Genomic DNA, 22,034 nt, shown 5'->3' on the forward strand with positions numbered 1-22,034 from the left:
AAACAGTTTTCTTGCTGTAAGGCTGCCAAATTGCTTCCCTATAAAACCGAATATGTTGATATGTGCTATTTGCACAAAATTTTTAGAGGGCATCATCTACTTGATAACTCTTGGTGACCCTTGATATGTGCTAAAGAAAAAAAGAAAGTAAAATGTAATATTTCAACTGAAAGTTAGCATAAAATATCCTGTATATGCGAAAGGCTGCAATCCAAGGCTGTGTCCAGGGGGGATTTAAGGGTTTGATCCTCCCCCCAAATTTTTTCCTACTCTTAAAAACATAACAGAAATAAAAATGTAAAAAAATATAAAATAACAATATATATATATATATATATATATATATATATATATATATATATATATATATATATATATATATATATATATATATATATATATATATATATGTATGTATGTATGTATGTATGTATGTATGTATGTATATATATAAATAATGACGAAAACCACGCTGCTTTTCCATCATACACAAAAAGAGAGAAGATAATGAGGAATTTGTAAAAACAGCGAATAACAAAGTTGTTCAGTCTATTTGAATATTTCGGCTTTATATTCAATACCCGTTATCATGTCAATACAACATAAAACAAATATAAAGGAGACAAACTCATTCAAAAAGTCACTTCTACAATACTATTGTTTCATCTAAAATCATAAAAGATTTATTTTAAGTAGTTCAGGCTTCTCCACCTTATATAGGTTTAACCAAGTCTTGGTTGAACCAGTTAAAATATAGTATACTCTTGATAATTTGAAATTCAAGGGACCAGTGGAAAAGTTTTAATTTCAGGAAAGATATATTAAAAAAATTTCAGAAAATAGAAATAGTAATTTTTGAGATAATTTCAAAAAGTTTTGTCAAAATAAGACAAAATTCAAATATAATGAGTCACTAATTTTCTATTTTAAAGATTTCAAAAGCTGGAAATAATGTTTGTAGTTTTTAGGATAAAAGTATTTTTTATATTCTAGTGGTTTTCAGATACTACCTAGAATTCTTTTTTCCACCTACAGTGACTCAGTATTAGTAAGATTGTACGTTTTAGATGCTTTTTATAATTTCCTGGATTGAACTAGATAACTTTGAAGACCACGCTGCCTTTCCATGGCGAAAATATAACAGTTCAAAATAGGGATGAAACCTTTTAATTGACTATGAAACAAATATAAAATTTTTTAACTGGATATTTTGAACACATATAAGTGTCCATCATCAGCATAAAACATCAGCCACATAGTAAAGTATTACTGGCGATGATGGACAACTGTATATGTGTCCGAAATATTCAGTTAAAATTTTATATTTATTTCACTGTCGTTTTATAGGTTTCATCCCTATTTTTAACTATTATATTTAAATTGGGAATAGTTATCAGTAAAGTGCAAAAGTCACTTAGACGTTAAGTGGGACTGCCGGGGGTCCATCATCAGCAGTGATGATGCTGATGATGAGGGACAGTAGCAGTTGGAAATATCCAGTTAAGTTAAAAATTTTAAATTTTTAAAAATTTTTATATTTTGTTAAAATTATAAAATTAAATTTTTTTTATAAATTTTTAGTTAAAAATTAAATATAGTTGTTTAATATATTTATTTAAAAATAAAAATTTTTATATTTGTTTCAATGTCAATTAAAAGGTTTTATCCCTATTTTGAACTGTTATATTTTCGTCCTGGATCTAATTCTTTCTGCATTACTTGATCTTGATTAAAACATAACTGTTTTTTTTTGTGGTCTGACTGTTTTTCTCTGGACATAACTGTTTTTTTTTTTTTTTTTTTTTGGTTTGAAGGTTTTGACAATTTCCTTAGAATTTTTTTTCTCTTTGCCTATAGCCCTCTTGCCCGAGGGGAATCTTAAGTGAAACTGAAGAAATTGATGAAGTGGTTGCAACATTTTTTTTTTTTTATGAAGCCCCTCTCGCTTCATCAGTGATGCTTTATTAAGATGCAATATTATAGTCCACCAGAGTTGCCCTGACCTTAAAACCTGCTTCAGTTTTGATAATTGTATGAAGCCCCTCTCGCTTCATCAGTGATGCTTTATTAAGATGCAATATTATAGTCCACCAGAGTTGCCCTGACCTTAAAACCTGCTTCAGTTTTGATAATTGTAACTGAGATTGGAAAGAAGAAGATTTGAAGCGAATAAGCCAGTGAAAATTTTTATTTGGAACCCAAAGGGGCTGTTTTAGACTCTAATTGGTTAGACGCTAATTGTTTTTTAGAAGAAGAAGGATGCTGTCAGGTATTTCTGTGCCACAGGCAAAGCATCAGAAGATAAATAGACATGGATCTAATTGAGAAAGTATTACTATCTATTGTTCGTAAATAATTAATTGCAGTGGGGTAATTTGAAAGGGTAGAGGAAAAGGGCGTGTGCCCCCTAGATTTTGAAAAATAACTGGAATATTTTCGTTGAAAAATACTCTTTTTTGGTATTTTCGTTGAAAATCGGAAAAATTAAAAATTTGCTCCCCCCCTCTCTTAGATATAGAAAAATACATTGTGTGTCCCCCTCTAAATTTTCGTAAATTGACGCCACTGATTAATTGATCCTACAAAAAGCTGATCATTTTTGTCTTCGCTTTCGTATTTCTATTATTTAATCTTTGTGTGGAGTTTTTTGGGTGAGAAATACTCTTTCGTTTTTAATAAACACATGATATATTGACCACAAAAGAAAAATGATTTTTAACACACAAAGTTTCACCTTATGGGGAGATTATGGTTCTTTTTAACAGTTTTATTATGCTTGGTCTGTATAGGTAAATTAAATTACGAAGATTTTTCAACTGAGAGTTAGGAAGAACAGTAAAACTTAAAACGAACCGAAGTTTTCCGTATGTGCGTGGGTCTACCCCATTCTCGACCCTCGGTTTCTATGGTAGTTTTTTTTCTTAGTTTAATGTTTCTTCTTCTTTTGAAAAATAGCACCTGGAATCCTTAACAGACTTATTTCGGCTTCTAGGAGGTTTCTTCTGAATACCCAATTAATAAATCAGTACAATCATCAGATAAACAAAAAGTTTTTTTTCCTTCACCATCAACACAATCATTATATAATTTTTTTTGGTATACAATTGTTAAGGAATATAATACTCTTGGTTGACATATAACAAACATTTTTTCTGCGAAACTATGGGCAGTGTTGCCAAGTTTTAAAATCATTTGTTTTAATATAGCTACGAATGTGATGATTACGTAAATGAGGACACAGAGGAATATGATATTAAAGGATTGCGTGGTCTTCTGTCTCAACTTGAAAGACCAATAGTAGAAGATGCTTCGTCGGAATCGAGTTCAAGGTCATCAGGATTCACAAAAAGTGACATTGATGAACTTCGGGAGTGTCACTCCTATGCCAAGTCACCATTAGATGCACCTGAGCTTGTTTCTGTGTGTGAAAGTTATATTGACGACGAATTTGGCATCAAACGAGCCCTTCGTCCAAGGAAAAGGTTGGTAAACTTATAAAAAAGTGAAATAAAGCAATAAAATGGAAAATAAAATAATAATAGAATGATTTAAATAAATAAAGTGAACTAAATGACAGGAAGACAAATAACGAACTGATAATAATCTAAAATGACAATAATATCCGCTTACTGATTGCAAATTGATTATAAATTGAAATAAACAGCTGGTAATTGATTGATAATGAGAGAATGAAATGAAGTAAGAAATAATCATAAATGGAATAATGTTAATAAATGAAGTGAAATAAATAACAGAAAAAGGAATTATGAACTGTTAATAACACAATAACAATAATATTCCTAATCAATAGCAAATTGAACTAAATAACTGATAATTAATCGATAATGAGACTATGAAATGATATAATCAATTATCATTGTCCAAGGGAAAGGCGAATTTTAGGCATATTTTAACCTTTTCCTTTGTACAAAGAAAAAGTTAGTAAACTGATAGTTAATTGATAGTGAAATGACATAAAAAAGGAAATATTCAGTAATGGAATGCTTATGATTAATAAATGAAATAATAAAAAAAAAACAATGATGGAGTGATGTAAATAAATGAAGTGAATTTTGTTGAAATTTCTCAATTTGTTGAAATAAATCAAATGATGTTGAAATAAATCAAATGATGTTGAAATTTGTTTTTTAAGCCAACCTCTGGAGTGCTATTATTTTTTCTGGGATTCAATTAGGTATTCATAATTTTTGATCAAGATGGGTCTTTTTTAAAGAATTTTGTGTGATGCTACATTGAATCGTTTGTTTTCGGCTTAGTTCGGGGTATTTTTAGTATGCTAAACTTAAAAAAAAAATTACCTTCATAGTTTCAGACGCTGTTTAATTTTTATGGGAATTCTTGGGATTTCTTTATGGGAATTTCTGAACTTTTAATCAAAGCTCCGGCCTCGGGCTCAATGCTGATAAGTGTCATACAGATGTCTTCAGTTTGAAAATAACTCTGTTCCCATTGAAATATTGCTTGGTAATTAAAAAGACCACATGGGTGACAAAACTATTTTCTTTTTTTGGTCTTATTGGCATATTAATTTTCCACGCTCGCCAACTGCTGTTTCAACGTGTAAATCACTGAATTAACGTCTAATCAACGTCTAAATGTCTACTAATCAACGTCTAATCTAAATGTCTACTAATCAGCGTAAAATGTCGTCACTAATCAACGTCTAAATACGTGTCATTGTCATTTCCATAGGTCGACTTCAGTCGTTGCATATCACCTACGTGCAATGCCGTCACCACCTCTTAGTAGCTCCTTTTTTGAAAATTTTCTCCCAATCTGAACAATAGAATATCTGGTCAATATCAAACCATTTATTGTAAACCAAATATTCTCTCCCAGGTATGATAAAAACAGGGTAACTTCTAGTCAACCAATTAACTATAGGATAGCCAAATAGATTTGGTATGGCAAAAACATGGTAACTTCTAGTCAATCAATTAACTATAGGATAGCCAATTAGATTTTTCTGTAGAATTTTTCAGTCAATAAAAAATTCCTGTGAAGTCTGATTGGGTCAAAGTAGCCCTACTTGTATTTTTATATTAGCAACATCTCACTGAAAATGAGCTACAACTAAGAAAATGACAGATTTCTCACGACTAATAATGGTAAAGTTTGTTGTATACTAATGCATTTCGTCTATTATCGTCACAGCAACTTTGTTGTTGAACTAAAATATTGTTTTTTTTCCATTTTCAATTTGTTTTTTATTTTCTAAATTCTTGTTTCATGTTTATGTTTTATAATTCTTTTTATGTTATACTTTTTTTGGGGACTAAAGGCAGTCACATTAATTAGTAAATCGGTCACTCATTGAACTGTGAGTCATAGGTGACCGATCCCTCAGTTATTGACCCTTAAAAGCTTATATTGTTTGAATAAAGATAGTCTCTCCTACATTATATAAAAGTTGAAAGAGGATATACCATTATGAAGTGCACGGGTTGAAGGTTATGAAATTACACAGTTTCCATATATAGTCGACTCTCGGTAATTTGAAGCTCAAGGGACTAGAGGAAGCCTCCCTAAGAACTCAAAGGGTCAGAGGAAAATTTCAAGTTACTGAGGTGTTTAAAATAACAAAGCTCAAAATGTCAAGAAGGAATAAGGAAAATTTCTAGATAAAAAAAAGTGCTTTATTGTAAATTTATAACTCATATATTTACACACAGATATATAATTTCCATTATTTAACTTCTTAATCACTTGTGTATTTGGAGCATGTTAAAAACCATGCAAGTTAAGAATGGTTTTGCAAATTAATTTATTTAAACAACAATCGTAGCTCAAATGGCTGATTTGATGCTGAAATACAAACCATGTTATTATGCACTATTATATAATGACGTAAAAAAAAAGGACGAACGAGTTCTGTTAGCGGCTTGTCCGAGCACGTACAGGCTCAAGTTATAGCTTCTATCTCGTACGGCTGACTGTCAGAGCTTCTGGTGGTAAAATATGACGGTGAGCAGGGTTAGACAGTTCAATTTTAATTATGATGAAAGCTGTAATAAAAAAAATAAAAAATATCACTTGTTTCTATTCTGAGAAAGTAGGAAGGTAAGGTGTTGATGGATTATCTCGCCTTGGTTAATGTGACTGGAGTAAGCGGCTACTCTTTTCTATCCTCCTCCACCTCATTTTGAAAAGTCAACAATTCGATATTGGATATTTCACCATGGACAGCTATTTAATCGTCCATGTGACGATATTGCACCATGGACAGCTATTTAATCGTCCATGTGACGATATTGCACCATGGACAGCTATTTAATCGTCCATGTGAACAAAATTCGTCAAAGATGAACTCAACACAGTTTGGTAGGAGTGACCTCTCTGTTTCTAGGGTGAGGAATCCTGTTAAATCTCGTGACTGATAACCTTGTGGGGTTTTCTGTTTCCTGTGCAAACTCAATTTTTGAAGTAGGTATGTAGGGTGGTAGAGATCGCATTCTCACTTTCACATTCTCACTTTTGTCAATGCTATCCAACATTATTTATATGTTGTTATAGAGTATTGCCACCTGAGACATCCTCGTTGCAATTTTAAATTATCGAGGTATTCCTTTTTTCAATTTATTAAGTGTTTTTCAAGGGACTGCGAGCAAAGTTCTAATTATCTAGAGATTCAGTTTACTGAGAGTCGACTGTAAACAAGAATGAGATCTAATTTTCAAGGACCCTAAAATAGATATCGTCGAAGCAAGTACTGGAAACCCCCCAAAAACTACAAATAGCTGAGGATGAATGATCGATAACTGAAAAAAAAGACAAGTGACGAAATAAACTGATGAAAAGTCAGAAAAATAAATGACGAAAACAGAACAACCAAAAAACCTAGATTTGTAGTGCCGGAGGGAATGTTAAGTAGTGGAATGTACCAGTATCTGGTAAATCCACTTATTTTCTTTTTCTCCATTTCCAGTGTTCCATCCATTTTTCTCTTTCTTTCTCGTGCTTATTTTCAATAAATAATAATATTCTTATTCAATAGGTTGAAGAAACCGTGGAGATCGAAGACTTTTTCTGCCTAAAATTTATTTTTTCTACAAGTGTAAACTGCCTTGTATGGCTTGTGAATCTTTATAATGATTTATATGCATGCTTTAAAACCCTCTAAAAATTTGCTTACTGCTTTTTAATACATCTTTACTACCAACTACTCCCTTCCTCCAAAAAACGCTCCCTGATTGTTTTTGAACTTCCCCCAACTTACTGTCGCAAATGTAAAATATTGACTCGAAAGGTGAAAGTAAAATCATGGCGGATTCTAAACATTGTGTTCTTGTATACAAAAAAGTTTTAAGGTAATCAAGATTACCACCAACTATTCAGCCTTCCCCTCCAAAAAACAATCCCTGACTGTTTTTGAACTTACCACCATTTTCTGTCACAAATGTAAAATATTGACTCTAGAAGTTGAAATTATAATAATGGCCGATTTTAAATATCGTTTTTTTGCATACAAAAAGCATTAAAATTCTCAAGGACAATTTTAGTAATTCAAGATGAATCACTCCGTCCTTCACATCTACCCCTCTCTGAACCTCCTCCTGTCTGAGTCAAACAATGTTAGTGCTACAAGCGAAGCGATATTATCTCTTCTCCAACAGACTCTCCTCTCCATCTTGAGAGAGAACGGATCACCTTTTTGACCAATCCGTTGACTCATTTACAAATACATGGCTGCCAATTGAAGCACTTTAATGCGTAAATCAGTAGTTTTTAGGTGGCACATAAGCCAAGAGAAGGAGAAGGAATTGACTGCTTTTGAAGCCACGTGTTGGTACTGGAGGATAGATCGAAAATATTTGGTAATCATTGGAGAGAGATGACTACAAACAAGATAAACTATACTTCAATCGCTTCTTAGTAATGTTCTTCGAAGGCATGGATGAAATTGCCATAGATATGAATGCCTTGAAATTTCCCTGAAAAGTTCTCGTTAGTATCCCGGAACGCTCTGATCATAGAGGAATATCACATAATGCTTTATCCCCAACTTAACCCAACGGCCTGGAAAAAAAATACTTCAATTAAACCAGAAAAGAAAAAGGTCTCATCTCAGTATTAAAAAAAAAAAAAAAAAAAAAAAAAAAAAAAAAAAAAAAAAAACCGTGATCGGTCTTCTGGCAAAAAATACGAAGTTCCACATCTTTGTTGATAGGAGCTTGAGACTTTTACAGTAGGGTTCTCTGATACGCTGAATGCGATGGCGTAATTTTGGTTAAGATTCTATGACTTTTAGAGGATGTTTCCCCCTATTTCCCAAAATAAGGCAAATTTTCTCAGGCTCGTAACTTTTGATGAGTAAGACTAAATTTGATGAAACTTATATATTTAAAGTCAGCGTAAAAATCCGATTCTTTAATGTATCTTTTAGTATCAAAATTCAAGTTTTTTAGAGTTTCCTTTACTATTGAGCCGGTTCGCTCCTTACTACAGTTTGTTACCACGAACTGTTTGACTATGTTCTTTCCTCTCTCTTTTTCTCTCTCTTCTCTTGTTTATAGAGCTTCCAAGCTTTGGAATAAACTTAGTAAGGATATTAATGATAATGGTAATTTCAACCAGTTTAAATCTGATTTACGTGTGGAGTTGCTCGGTAGGTATGCTTTCGAAACAGATTAAGTATGTTTTCAGTGGGTTATTCTTCTATATTTTTCAATGTGTTGTTTTGGGGTTTTATATTTATATTGTAGTGTTTTGTTGTGTATTTTTATGTTGGTTTCGGTCAATGGTCTCATGTTCCATACTCTTTCTTTTTTTCTTTTTTTTAAATTTTCATTTTAGCACATCTTCGCAAGATCTGCTTTTGTTGTGCTATTATATAAAAATGATTATTTACAATGAAATTGTTCTACTACTACTAAGCCCAAAAAATATTAATCGAAACCTCATTTTTGATTTTAGTATATTTTCTATTAATTTTGTTTATTGATTTTAACTAACACGTTGTTCTGCCAGTATTTTACACGATTTAGGTGTAAAGATCATACGAGATATCTTGTTAAAGTATTACTTATTGCATTGTGTAAGCCCTTTCTTATGTACATACTTTACATAATAGTATTTTCTGTTCATTGAAGTCGAACCCTACTGTTTTTACTAAAGCCATCTATTCATATTTACAGTAATACTACGAATCTCCTCGTAGGTTTACAAATTTGCCTAGTAACGAAAGGACGGAATTACTCGATGTAGGCATCCTGGACAAGTCAACAACCTACGAGATATCTCGTAATTGTGTCTGGTAGTCAACGTATTACCCTACTTTGTTTTATTGTTTTTTGAATTTCAGTTGTCGTTTAAGACCATCTATTTGTATTTACAGTAAAACTACGAACCTCTCCGTAAGTTTGCAAATATAACAAGTAACGGAAGGATGCGATAACTCGTGGTAGGCGTCCTGGGTCAATAAACAACCTACGAGATATCTCGTAGCTGTATATGGTAGTCAGCATTTTAAGCCTCTTCTGTTATGTTGTTTGTCGAATTTGTTGTTTATTTTTCGCTGTTTATGGTTGGTCGATTCAATCTTGTTTTACTCTTTGTCCAGTTAAATTTCTTCTTAGATTTTTAAGTTTTCTTTTTTGAATCTTCTTGGACTTTAATAAGTATACTTACTGTTATCGATCACAGTGCTCTTGACAAATTCATAAGCTTTATCATACATGCCCCAGTCCATATAAAATCGAAGCAGTTTGGTTTCCAAAAAAAAAAAAAAAAAAAAAACGAATCCCTTTGACTGAAGAATTAAGAATTCAAAATAATAGCGAAGTAGATGAAATCGAAGTATATTATTCAAGTTTATTGGATTTAATTTTGTTTGACTCTGTTCAGTTAAATTTCTTCTTAGATTTTCAAGTGACATTAAGTCTTTAAAGTCGTTTTAATGTGTTGTCAAGAACTTGTGTTTGGTAACTTTTTTTCAATGAATGCCGTTCTAACCATATAAGCTTGCTGCAGTACATTCTTATGGCAGGTATATCCTTGAATTCCTCCGATTCATCTAGAGAGAGGGTGGCTCTAAAGTTGCAAAAAGATCAGGAGCTTTAGAAAAATTAATTGCTCTCACATCTTTGAGGCAATGTTATATTCGATTTTTTTTTTCTTTCTCTCACTTTTCTCTTTCTTAATTACTGATTCAGGCTACTTTTTGTAGGTCTGTATCCAATAGCTCTAGTGTTGAAAATCAAGAAAAGAAGACAAAGAAAGAAGGGAGTACACGACGAAGCTCAAGAACAAGCAAAGCTGTTGATAGGAAAAAGGCAGTTGGTCTCAGAAATCTGGGCAATACATGTTTTATGAACGCCGTTCTTCAGTCGTTAAGGTAGATTTGAATTACCTTCTGTACAATTTGAAACCGTTTACAAATCTGAAAAAAGACCAGTTATAGGAAAGGCTGTATGAAGGGGGAGGGTTATTCCCCCCCCCAAAATGACAACATGGATTTTGGGTATGCAAGGGACATAAATGACCTCCATAGTCGAATCCTCTTATTTCAAATCAAAATCCTGGGTGCAGTCCAAAAAACTAATAATATTAGGAACACCCATGTAATGCTAGTTTGAGATGTTTTCATATATTTTTTTTTTTAACATAATGCTAGCTAGGGTAGCATTGCTAATAGCTTGTAGAATAACCCTCTTGCCAATCATATACAAAATTCCCATGGGTATCTAAAGCACTTCAGTTTTCTCCTTATAGTTTTGTGCAAAGTTAGATTCTGTTAATACACGATCTTTGATATAACCCCACCCTAGGGTTCGAAAGGCGCGTTCTCATAAAAAGACGTGTTTTTGCAATATGTAACAAACATTCCCGAGAATTAACGAGTTTTTCTGCGTTAATGGCGCATGGATGTGTTAAAATATTTCTTTGTTAAACAAAGATTAACGAAAAATAGGATTGATGCATTAATTTTGTACATAATTTATGGTAATTAATTTATTTTTGTAGTTTATTGACGGTAATCATAATTTCCTTATCGTCTTCTTTTCCATTCAATCTTTCTATTGATCAATCTACTCTTTGGGTTTTGTCGTGTGCAGTTGACCAACTAGTTTAAACGCCCGTTCATCATATACGAACGTGACGTACTCGCACGTATGTGTACATAATAGATGACGCTAATGAATAAGGGATTAATGTGAAAGTGAAGAATGAAAATAATGCTAGTATTAATTAATATATATTAATATTCTTATATTCTAATTTATATTTATTCTTTCTTGTCATCCGTTTAATATTCTCTGAAGTCTCGAGATTGCTGGGAGTCTAAGGTTTGGGACATTTGTTGTCCAATTAGCCACAAGGCCACAATTAGCAACAGTTAGGAGTTGCTCTGAACTCCTTCTTAATTGATTCCTTTAATCTAGCAATATTCTTTGAAGTCTCTATTTACAATTTGTCCTCGAGGTTGCTGTGAGTCTAAAGTTTGGGACATTGGTTGCCCACTCACAATTAGCCTCAAGGCCAGTGGTCTTCAAAGATTCTTTTCAGCCAATCTTAGAACAAGTTTCACCTGAAAGAGCTTGCTTCATCTTAATAGAATTTAAAATTTCATGACAAGCAACCATTTGTAATACCCTAGCTCATGTATGACAGGTTCTTTTGGAGGATTTGTTTTCAAAGAGAGGATAAGCCTGTCATTTAAAACCAATCAGTACCAAGGTAACCACATTAACCATTCGTATACTAGTTGGCGAAATTCTACAGAAATCTAACCAATTGAAGAACTTAGGCACCTCCATTGACAATGTCCACGCCTAGATGTGCGGTATTTTTGGTGTCGATATTGCCATAAATTGTTGGCTAGTCGGTTGTCAAAGGTATGTTCTGCATGCCATGTAAAGAACTAGTCATTACGAACTAAATATTATGTTGATATTATATTATTTTATATTATTATTTTAATAATAATTGTTATTTTGATATTATTATTATTTGAGATTTATTATTTTGATATTGATATTATTTGGCATTTTTACAATGATATTATTTTGATATTATAGTACAGTGGGTCTGCATGCAAAATGTGTTAGCTACAATTGTTTTGATATTATGAAGTAAGAATTGTTTTCTGACTTCACTTCTAAATACTTCAAATACCCATCATCTAAAGTTAGACGGAAATTCTCTCAGGGATTCATGCCACTCCACTCGCGCCACTCTCTGGACTAGCTCAGCTTTACGGGGCGTTCCAAGTGGCCTCGGTTGTTTTCAATAGCGGTGTTGACGTTTCAATGCTTCAATATTCAAAATTCTCCATCCGTTTCTGATTTTTTTCGGGGGGGGGGGGAAGGCTTCTTACATTTAAATTGATGCATGAAATTATCTTTGAAATTTATAAGGATAATTGATCGCTGTTTTATGTAGTGTTTTGCTGTAGCTCCCATTGACGTCATCTGTGTTCATAGGCACTGATTCTGCAGACACTGCTGTGAGAAATACGGTGATTCGTGACTGAATTTAGGAGATACCACAAAACTGTGCGTGGAATCTGTTTTTTTTTTCTGGGTGGGGGTATATTGGTGGTAATATATTTAGCTTGATTGGTATACAACTACGAATATTATTTTTTATTAATGTAATGGGTCTATTAGTATAATTTAAGTGTATGGAAAATACACTACGAAGAAAATTCTCAGAAGAATAACTTGGGAATAGATAACTTCGAAGACCATACTGTCTTTCAATGACGAAGATATAACAGTTCAAATAGGGATGAAACCTTTTAATCGACAGTGAAACAAATATATAATTTTAACTGAATATTTCGGACACATACACAGTGTCCATCATCAGCATGAAACTTTGCCACATAGTATTATATTACTGCTGATGATGGATACTATATATATGTCTGAAATATTCAGTTAAAATTTTATATTTGTTTCACTGTCGATTAAAATGTTTCGTCCCTATTTTGAACTGTTATATTTTAACTTGGGAATAGTTATCAGTAAAGTGCAAAAGTCACTCAGGCGTTAAGTGGGACTGCCGGGCTGCGGCAGTCCCACTCTGCTTCGTTGTTATTCCTATTCTTTTTCAGTTTCACTTTATTTTTCTTCTGTTTTTTTTTTCCAGTTTTCAGTTTCTTCAGGCTAACCAAAGAAAAATTCATTTAACCAAATAAAGCGACTAAAATAGCGTTAAGCAAGTTAATTCTGAAACAAACAAATTGAAAAATGTGAGCCAAAACATGTTAGATAGTTAAAGTAAAAATTCAACAGATTTTTTTTGCACTCATCAATAAAAAATAAAGTCATAAATGGAAAAAGTCGTACAAAACCTGGTCAAAATGGCTTTAAGACAGACAAAATAAAGACAGGAAATTAATAGGTTAAAGTATATAAGACAAAGTAGATATAGTGTGTGAGCTTGGTTAAAACAAAAAGAAAATAATCATGAAAAACTTTGTAAGCTCTCTTAGAGAGGTCAACCCATTTTTATATTTAGAAGAAAATGCTTATTTTTTTTTTACCCAGTATGTAGTTTTTACCCAGAATATTTTTACCCAGTATGTATTAAATTGAAAATCAGGAGCCTTTTCTTGTTGAGCTTAATAAAATGGTGAAAGTATCAAGACAACAAATATAAGACATAGGCAATGAAGCTATACCAGACAAAATAGATATAGAGTGTAAATCAGGGTTGTAACGATAGCTGCAACATAGTAATGAGCGAACCAAGGCCCGTAGTAACCAAAAATTAAAATCGCCTTTCAGGACAAAAACGTACGCTTTCTTTGGATAGTGTATAGATATCTTGGGGGAGACCACACTAATGTAAGCAGAAATTTTCACATGTTCAGTACAAAGCTTCTTGGAAACTATTATGGGCTATTAGATGGCGCGGAGTGTCTTTAAAAGATTTTTAAAACATTTTATATAAGTAAGGAGGCTGTGAGGTGCATAGCACAACTCATGGAAATTTTATACCCTTAGGATTAATGGGAAGTATTTGAAGAATTAAGGGATGCAGAATACCCTATATTTTTTCCATTCCCTGAAAATTAGAAAATAGGTTTGTCTTTGATTTTGATCTCCAAGTTGCTTGTTTTGTCTGGTGTATCTTTGCTATCTGGTGTATCTGGTGTTTGTCTGGTATCTGGTGTATATTGCTCGCATTTTTGCTCAGAAAATGTGAGCTTGATTCTGAGATTTCCTCTTATGGCACTGAAGAAGGGAGGCAGTTGTATATCCGAAAAATCCACTTTCCTTTATCCAGTATTTTCATTGGCCGTATAAGACACTATTCTCGCTGTTCTTCTTTCGTTTTTTTTTATTCTATGTTGTGAAAATGAAATCAGATTATTTAAGTTGGTATTCATATAAATCATTCATATAATCCAATAATCGTATAATTGTCAATTATCAATTACCAGAAACTTACAGAAGCACATTCTTAAAAAAAAATAATAAGAATTTAGTTTTTACTGGAAAAGGTCTTCTTATTCAGTTACGTAGTTTTGGTAGTAGCGAGCGCCAAATTATAAAAAGAATCATCGAAAAATTAGCCGAAATTAGATAAATATTAGATAACATTTTTGAGAATATACAGAGGAGGAGTCTAGGGAGCCTACTGTCCCTAATGCTCAATTGACACCCCCAAAAAGTGCAATCGTCTTACCTATTTAAAGAAAAAAGAGCGTGATGGATTTTCAATTAAGGGATAATAGCGAAGCATTCATGAATTACTTCTTCAGCCTAAAAATTGTCTTTCAAGAAATCCTAACTGTTTGCGATTAACATTTGAACGAGCAAACCTACAAAGAATCGTCGAATAAAGTAAGAACATAAAAACATAAGCAATTAAACATAAAAACTGTATATATCCAGTTTTTTTAAGGAACAAGTGTTTTTTCTAAAACGAGTCTTTCAAATTTAGTTTTATTTCAGAAACTAACATTTAATTTATTTTTAAATTAGTGTTTTATGTTTTAAAAATTTGAATGTCGAAATTTATAAGAATTTATAAGAATTAAATGTTTGAAATTTATTTTTGAGCAATTCATTGAAACCAATTTTTTTTAAAGGAATTTAATAATGGGTTTTCCAAGTACTAATAATGGTTTTATTTCAGGGAGATGGGCATTTCATCAAACGGTATTAGAAGGTCTAGCTTTTTTATGTATTTTCGCGCATTATGTATTTACTTATTTATTTTTGTGGTTCAACGTGGCACCACTGAAGAAAATGTGATACTGCCCCAGAAAATTAATAGCTTTTAAATAGCCAAAAGAAAAATTTTGGAAAATTAAAAAAAAAAATTACGGTTTTCAGGTGTGAATATACCTAAGGTGGGTCGAAAAGGGAGTGAATATTTTATTTTGACGTCCTTGGAACTTAAACTTTTAGGTTAATTTTGTTGCTCGAAAGCTATTTGTTTGGTTGATTTAAAAAATATTTGTTGCGACCAATTGGTAGATTAAAGGTTTTGGAATAATAAAGTAAAATAAAATAAAAAGTGTTGCATTGAGATAATGGAAAATGGACATAATAAAAACGTTTTAATCGTATTGCGAAGGTGCACATAACTAATATTTTAACAAATTTGGAAAGATTTTTCCAAAAAAATTCCGAAAGATTTTTCAGAAGGTAAATGCCGAAAACTTTAAGAATGAAAGTATACATAGTACATATTCTAGGGTGGAGTCCTTTAGACTGATCTTAAGACCTTTTCTCTTTCTGTGACATGGTTATTTTTTAAGGAGCAAAAATGTTATCGGATTTCTAATTTTTTTTTAAATATTAATCATTTACCAGAAAATCTTTCTAAGGCAAATAATTTTTAGGGATTAGAACATGCTCTTGACTGTTCAAAGTTAATTACATTAAAGTTATCTTTATTGTTTTGTAGCTTCAAAGTTATTGCTAATACTAGCTTGCCCGTAGCGTGCTTCTGGGATACCAAGAGAGAGGAAATTAGAGGAAAATCCCCCCTGGAAAATTGTTCCCTGCGGAAAATTCCCCCATTGTATTAATACAATTATATTCTTGAATTTAAAGTTTTTAAACCGCCCCCTCGCAATTCTCCTCCCAAAATATTCCCCCTGCGGGAAATCCCTCTGGGGAAAATTGCTCCGTGTGAAACTTCATCTCGTGGAGTCCTCCAAAAACTTTCCAATACCGCCCTCTTCACCCCCTAAATGATTCCCTTTATTCCAAAAAAAAAACACAACCAAAATTTTAATAAAATTGGAAAATTTTTCAAATGAGAGGAGAGTGTTTAAAACTTCAAGAATGAAAATGTAAATAACTATATATTCTAGGGTGAAGTTCTTTATACTGATCTTAAGACCCTTTTCTCTTTCTGTGACATATATGTTTTTGAAGGGCAAAAATGTAATAAGATTTAAAAAGATTCTTCTTTAAACATTGACCATTTGCAAGAAAATCTTTTTAAAGCAAATAATAGGCAAGGGATACAACATCCTGGTGACCGATCACAAGTTAATTACATTTAAGTTATTTTTTTCTTTGTTTTTTTTTTTAGCTGCGAAATTATTGCTAATACTAGTTTCCCCGCCGCGTGTTGCCGCAGTCTCAAGAGAAAGGAAATTAGAGGAATTCTCCCCCCAGAAAATAGTCCTCTATGAAAAACTTCCCTAGCATATTAATAACAATCGTATTCTTGAATTTAAATTTTTTTGAAAAATCCCCCCTGAAAATTTGTCCAACAGAAAATTCCCCATTGGAAAACTCCTTCTCTGTGAAACAGCACCATATAGATTCCCCAAAACTCCCCAATACCACCCCTCCCCCCCAAAAAAAAATCCCTCCCGAATATTCCAACAAAAAAAAATTGTAGCCTACCTAAAACCTTCTCAAGAGGGACTTCAACAACCTTTTATAGTGTCTTGGCGATCGGATAACCTGTGTAGTAATCCATAAAGAAACACACTCAGATAAGCATTAAATTTTATTTAAATCTTATAAATCTTATTTATATATTGTTTGATTGTTTTGTTATTGTGATTTTTATTTTGTCTTTCTGCTTTGTGTGGTGGGCCGTGGACTTGGGCATTGGATCTTCAACTAATATTGTTTATGTCGTAAATATTGATGGGGTCACCAGAATTACGAGCTCTGTCTCTCCGTGGTGACCCAGTGTATTTTATTTGGTATGCGTATTATATTAATAAATTGAATTGAAGATTATATCTGCCTATGATAAAATATTTTAATCAAACCCTTTACGTGAACGGTCAATCAGCAGTAGGTCTGTTACCTATTGTGTGAAATAAGTGTTGAAGATAATCTCTCCGAAGGAGGGATGGGATTGTGTGGTGGGCAATGGACTTGGGTATTGGATCTTCAACTAATATTGTTGAAGATCCAATTGGATCTAATATTGGATCTTCAACTAATGTTGTTTATGTTGTAAATGTTGATGGGGTGACCACAATCACGAGCTCTGTCTCTCCGTGGTGACCCAGTGTATTTTATTTGTTATGGGTATTATATTACTAAATTGAATTGAATTGAATCTAGATTTTACTTTTTCAGCAACATCAAAGAATTTTGTTTTTACTTTAAACAATTACCAGCTCTGCAAAAACCTAAAGTCACCAATGGATCTCGCAGCTATTCAACACGACATTCAAAATCTTCACCTGTAGATGACAGTCTCATGTCTGAAGAGCTGAGGAAAATAATAATTAGCCTAAATCATTCAGACGGTAAAGGGGCTATTTCACCTGAATCTCTTTTCAATGTGATATGGGAAGTTGTGCCTCGATTTCGGTAAGATTTGAGTATTTAGTATTGAAATGAATGAATTCCGCTTTTTCATCATTTTTGAAGTATCAATTACAAACTGAAATCCAAATTTTAATTGAAAATTGAAATAAATTTGATTAAAATAGCTCAAATCAATATTTGTTTAATATATCCGCAAAATAAGTTACAATTTATAAATAACGTGATATATTGTCAAAGTTGATAATGTTTCACTACTACTATTGAATAGTATTCGCAACATCAAGCCAATTGAGACTAACACAGTTGCTTACGCTCCTCCTTCACCCCACGTTGTTCATAGCCTCACTCTGTGCTCTCTTACCCAAAGTTAACATAAGAACTTCATACAGTTTTCAACTTTATATAGATATAAATATATACATTTATATATATATATATAAATGTATATATATATATATATATATATATATATATATATATATACATATATATATATATATATATATATATATATATATATATATATATATATATAAATATATATATATATATATATATATATATATATATATATATATATATATATATATATATATTATATATTACAAATTGTGGTAAAGAGTTTGACTCTTTACCACAATTCTGCTTTTTAAAACAATTAAAAGCTTTAGCATAAAGAGTGAAGGATTGCGGAGGGGACAACCCATTTCATATACGGAATAATTTCTGTTCGTTTTAAGTTTTAATGTCGCTCCTTACTTTCAGTTAGAAAAACTATTTTTTTTTATGTAATTTGAAGTAAAGAATGATTACTATTAGATAAAATATACACATATATAGGTAAATAAACAGCTCAAATTAAAGAAATCACATTATTATGTGTTTTAATCAAAAACATTAGCGAAAATTTGTTTTCAGCCACCTCGTTCTCAATAGATTAGTTTATTAAATAGAAAGTGAACAGCCGAAAAAGTGACTTTGTTGCTATGGTTCAGTGAAAATACTAAGTATTTCCTTTTTCCCCTTCCCTTTGGTTGTCGTTGGTATTTTCCATTTTCTTTCTTTTCCTTCCCTTTTGTTTTGTTTCTTTGTTTTCATTAATTTTGATTTTTTTTCTTCCCTTTATAATTAATTTAAAAAAAGTACTTTTTTGTTATTTTCCGCTGTCTCATTAAGATATTACACCTGTAGTTTTCATAATTTTCATTCTGTTTTAATCATAAAAAGAAAAGATGTAAAATAAAAACAAATAGCTCGAGTACTATATTCAAAATTGGTCATTTTTATGGAAGGTGTGCGTGTGGGAATCCTTATTGATCTTGCGTATTTGTTTGCTTTGGCCAGGGGGTCTGAGGGCTCTTTGGCCATATTTAGGGAGAAATATATGCCGGGTGATATTTGGATTTTATGTGTGTTTATTTTATCTTGTCTGACCAGCTAGAGTGATTGTTTTTGATATGTTATTGCCTTTTTAAAGTTTTATTACAGAAATTTCAAAGCTGGTTATTTTAAAGCTGATAATTTCAGACCAAACTGTCTGGAAGAATAAAATAAGGTTCTGCTTAAAAAAAGATATGAAAAAACGTTACCTTTACTTCTACTAACAACCCACTGCAGCACAAAGCCGCCTAAGGCCGCTGCTCCTCCATGGAATATATTGTAGTCTCAAAGTATGCAGACGAGTGCTTTTGAAGGTAAATAACTTCTTATGTTTACCCTCCATAATTTTTTCTGATTTTAGTATCAAAGCATTTACTCTTAACTATACATGTAAAGGAAGGCCTTCTTTAAAAAACAAGCAGTTAAAATAGGGTCAATTAAATTTGGAAAAAAGCTAAAATAAGGTTAACGAAAAACGGGAGGCTCCACCCCTTAAGGGAGAAGTCATTGCAACAGGCAGAATCTACCACTCGCTGACTTTCATTATAACGGCGTGGTGGCAGTTCTATCTGTATATGTTTACTCATCCTTCCTCCCCCAGGTGTTTCTTAGAATGATGATCTTAATAATTACTTACTATAGTGTATTCCTTTGTAATACATGTATTCAATACATTATCGGGTTTTTGACAGTTGGTGGTAAATTCACCGTCTTACAAAGAATAAAGAGTACGCAAGCAGGCCAGGATCTACCCTTAGACCCATTAGGCCCGGGCCTAGGGGTGCACAATGCCAGGGGGGACAATAATTTATCCCTTAACAAAACTGGACCAGTGTTATTTATCGTCAAAGCGTTTGGTTCACTTCGCCACCGTGCTGCCTATTCACAGAAAAGTGATTTTTAAGCACAGGAACTCCATAGCCTTTTATAAACTGTCACATGTCTCCAAGAAAGGCAGCTGAGAGTTCACCTCTCTGGTATCACCTCTCTGTTTCACTACTTTTGGCTCATCAGTTGCGTTCTATTGAGAAGGTAGGTAGGTAGGTAGGTTTTATTTTATCCACAATATAAACATAAATAAAAATGACAACTCTAATAAATTATTACAGCAAAAAGAAGTTCTAAGGACTTGCTGCAAATTCATTTTATAATTTATATCTTATAAATAATTATCTAAACATAACATTTCATGATTATCCACCTGGCCTATCTTAGTCCTTCCACTATTCCCGAAAATCTTGCAAAAATGGAGCGGTAAAAACGCTTGGGCCTAGAAGCGCCAAATCTTTAAATCTGGCCCCTTATACAACCTAAAACTAAGGTTCCAAAAATGACGCAAACGTTTAGGTTCTCTGAAAAAACCGCAAAAGTAAGGGTTTGACGTAGGATTTGTAAGGGTTTGAAGTAGGGTTTGTAAGAGTTGTATGTAGGGTTCGAAGTAAAGATTTGACGTAGAGTTTGTAAGGGTGTGATGTTGGGTTTCTAATGGTTTGACGTAGGGTTTGTAAGGGTTTGACGTGGGGTTTGTAAGGGTTTGTTAGGTTTTGAAATACGGTTTAAAGTAAGGGTTTGAATTAAGGGTTTGACGTAGGGTTTGTAAGGGTTTAAAGTAAGGGTTTGATGGAGGGTTTGACGATCAATACGCATCTATACGGATTATTCGGCAAAAAGACAAAAAATAACGAAAAAGTGCCAGTCGTATAAAACCAATGAAAAGTGAAGCTGGGTTATGAGGCCGGCTAGGGGAAATTATTGGTAGTATCCACTGAAAAGCAAGTGATGTAAAAATTGACCACGCTTCAATCTTCTTAGCAACTTGCCTCAATAAACTGGCATTAGTAACTGGGTCTCAGTTCGGATTTTGTAAGGCTTTTAAAAATGTTTTTCATGTCATGAAGTTATGATTTACAAAGTAAAGAAAACACAAGCAGCGTGTTCAGTAATTTGAATTTAGGGTTGAAAAAGACTAGCCAGGAATACTATCCACTAGCGGGCTGGATTCACTTTTCAAGTCTAGCCAATTCGCGTCTTCTCGTTATTATTGATCTGACAGCTTTTCTCGGGTTGCGAACATCAAATGAAAACGTGTCATGTCAACAACCCCTTAGGTCTCGGAGGGTATACGCAAAAAATGCAGTGAATAAAACCAGAAATCAAGTGAATTAGTTCTCCAATTTATTTAATTGCTAGTTCGTTTGTTTCAATGAATTTTTTCTTTGATTTCTCAGTTGTTCGTTAGTATCCGCCGATGGCAGTTTAGAATTTTTAGGATTTTTTTGCAAATCGCGGATATTGCCGAATGACTCACTTTATGGGTATTGGATTTTAATTCTTATAATTTTTGGTCTTTTATTTAATTTTATTAACCTTTTAGTTTTTTTGGCTGTTTTTTTTTTCATTGGTTTTTAATTGGTTTTGTTGACTTTCCGCGTTTTTTTTTTTTTTTTCAGCATTTCCCTTGATTATATTATTTTGTCCGCGCTGAAGAAGAGAGGCGGTTGTTCTCTCGAAATATTCGCTTTGTGTGTTTCTTCAGTATTTTCGTTTAGCCTTTAATAGCCCCATTTTTGATCGTTTTCTTTCTCTATGTTTATCAGTTATACTTTAATGCCATGTTTTTCCGAATGTTCTCTTTTATCATTGTCTCTAGAAAAAATGGGTAACTTGTAACTTATATGAGTCTAAACAGGCTGTTGTGTCAAAAAAAACAAAAAAAACACCAACCTCATCTAGCCTTTGGCGTCTCTTGGTCTTTTTTTTTCAGGGTAATAATAAGGTAAAATTAGTGTAATTAATTTAACTGGCAAAATTACTGTCTGATCTGAATTTCTGGAAAAGAACACTACAACGCAAGAAAAAATTTACAAAAACGTCAATGACCAGATGGCTTTGGCAGGGGGCAGATATAGAAAAATGTTTGAA

The 22,034-nt window shown here is 32.5% G+C and overlaps 1 protein-coding gene across 1 annotated transcript in view; it reads left to right on the forward strand.

Moving 5' to 3' along the window:
• LOC136037756 (ubiquitin carboxyl-terminal hydrolase 3-like) overlaps positions 1-22,034 on the forward strand; it is a 70,008-nt gene that overhangs the window by 15,209 nt on the left and 32,765 nt on the right. Inside the window, exons 3-5 of the mRNA XM_065720554.1 lie at positions 3,207-3,482; positions 10,187-10,354; positions 17,538-17,774. Of these exons, the coding sequence (XP_065576626.1) occupies positions 3,207-3,482; positions 10,187-10,354; positions 17,538-17,774 (681 nt within the window). The remainder of the gene's footprint in view (positions 1-3,206; positions 3,483-10,186; positions 10,355-17,537; positions 17,775-22,034) is intronic.

The sequence above is a fragment of the Artemia franciscana genome, chromosome 17, assembly GCF_032884065.1.
Source record: "Artemia franciscana chromosome 17, ASM3288406v1, whole genome shotgun sequence".
NCBI classification, from domain to species: Eukaryota; Metazoa; Arthropoda; class Branchiopoda; order Anostraca; family Artemiidae; genus Artemia; species Artemia franciscana.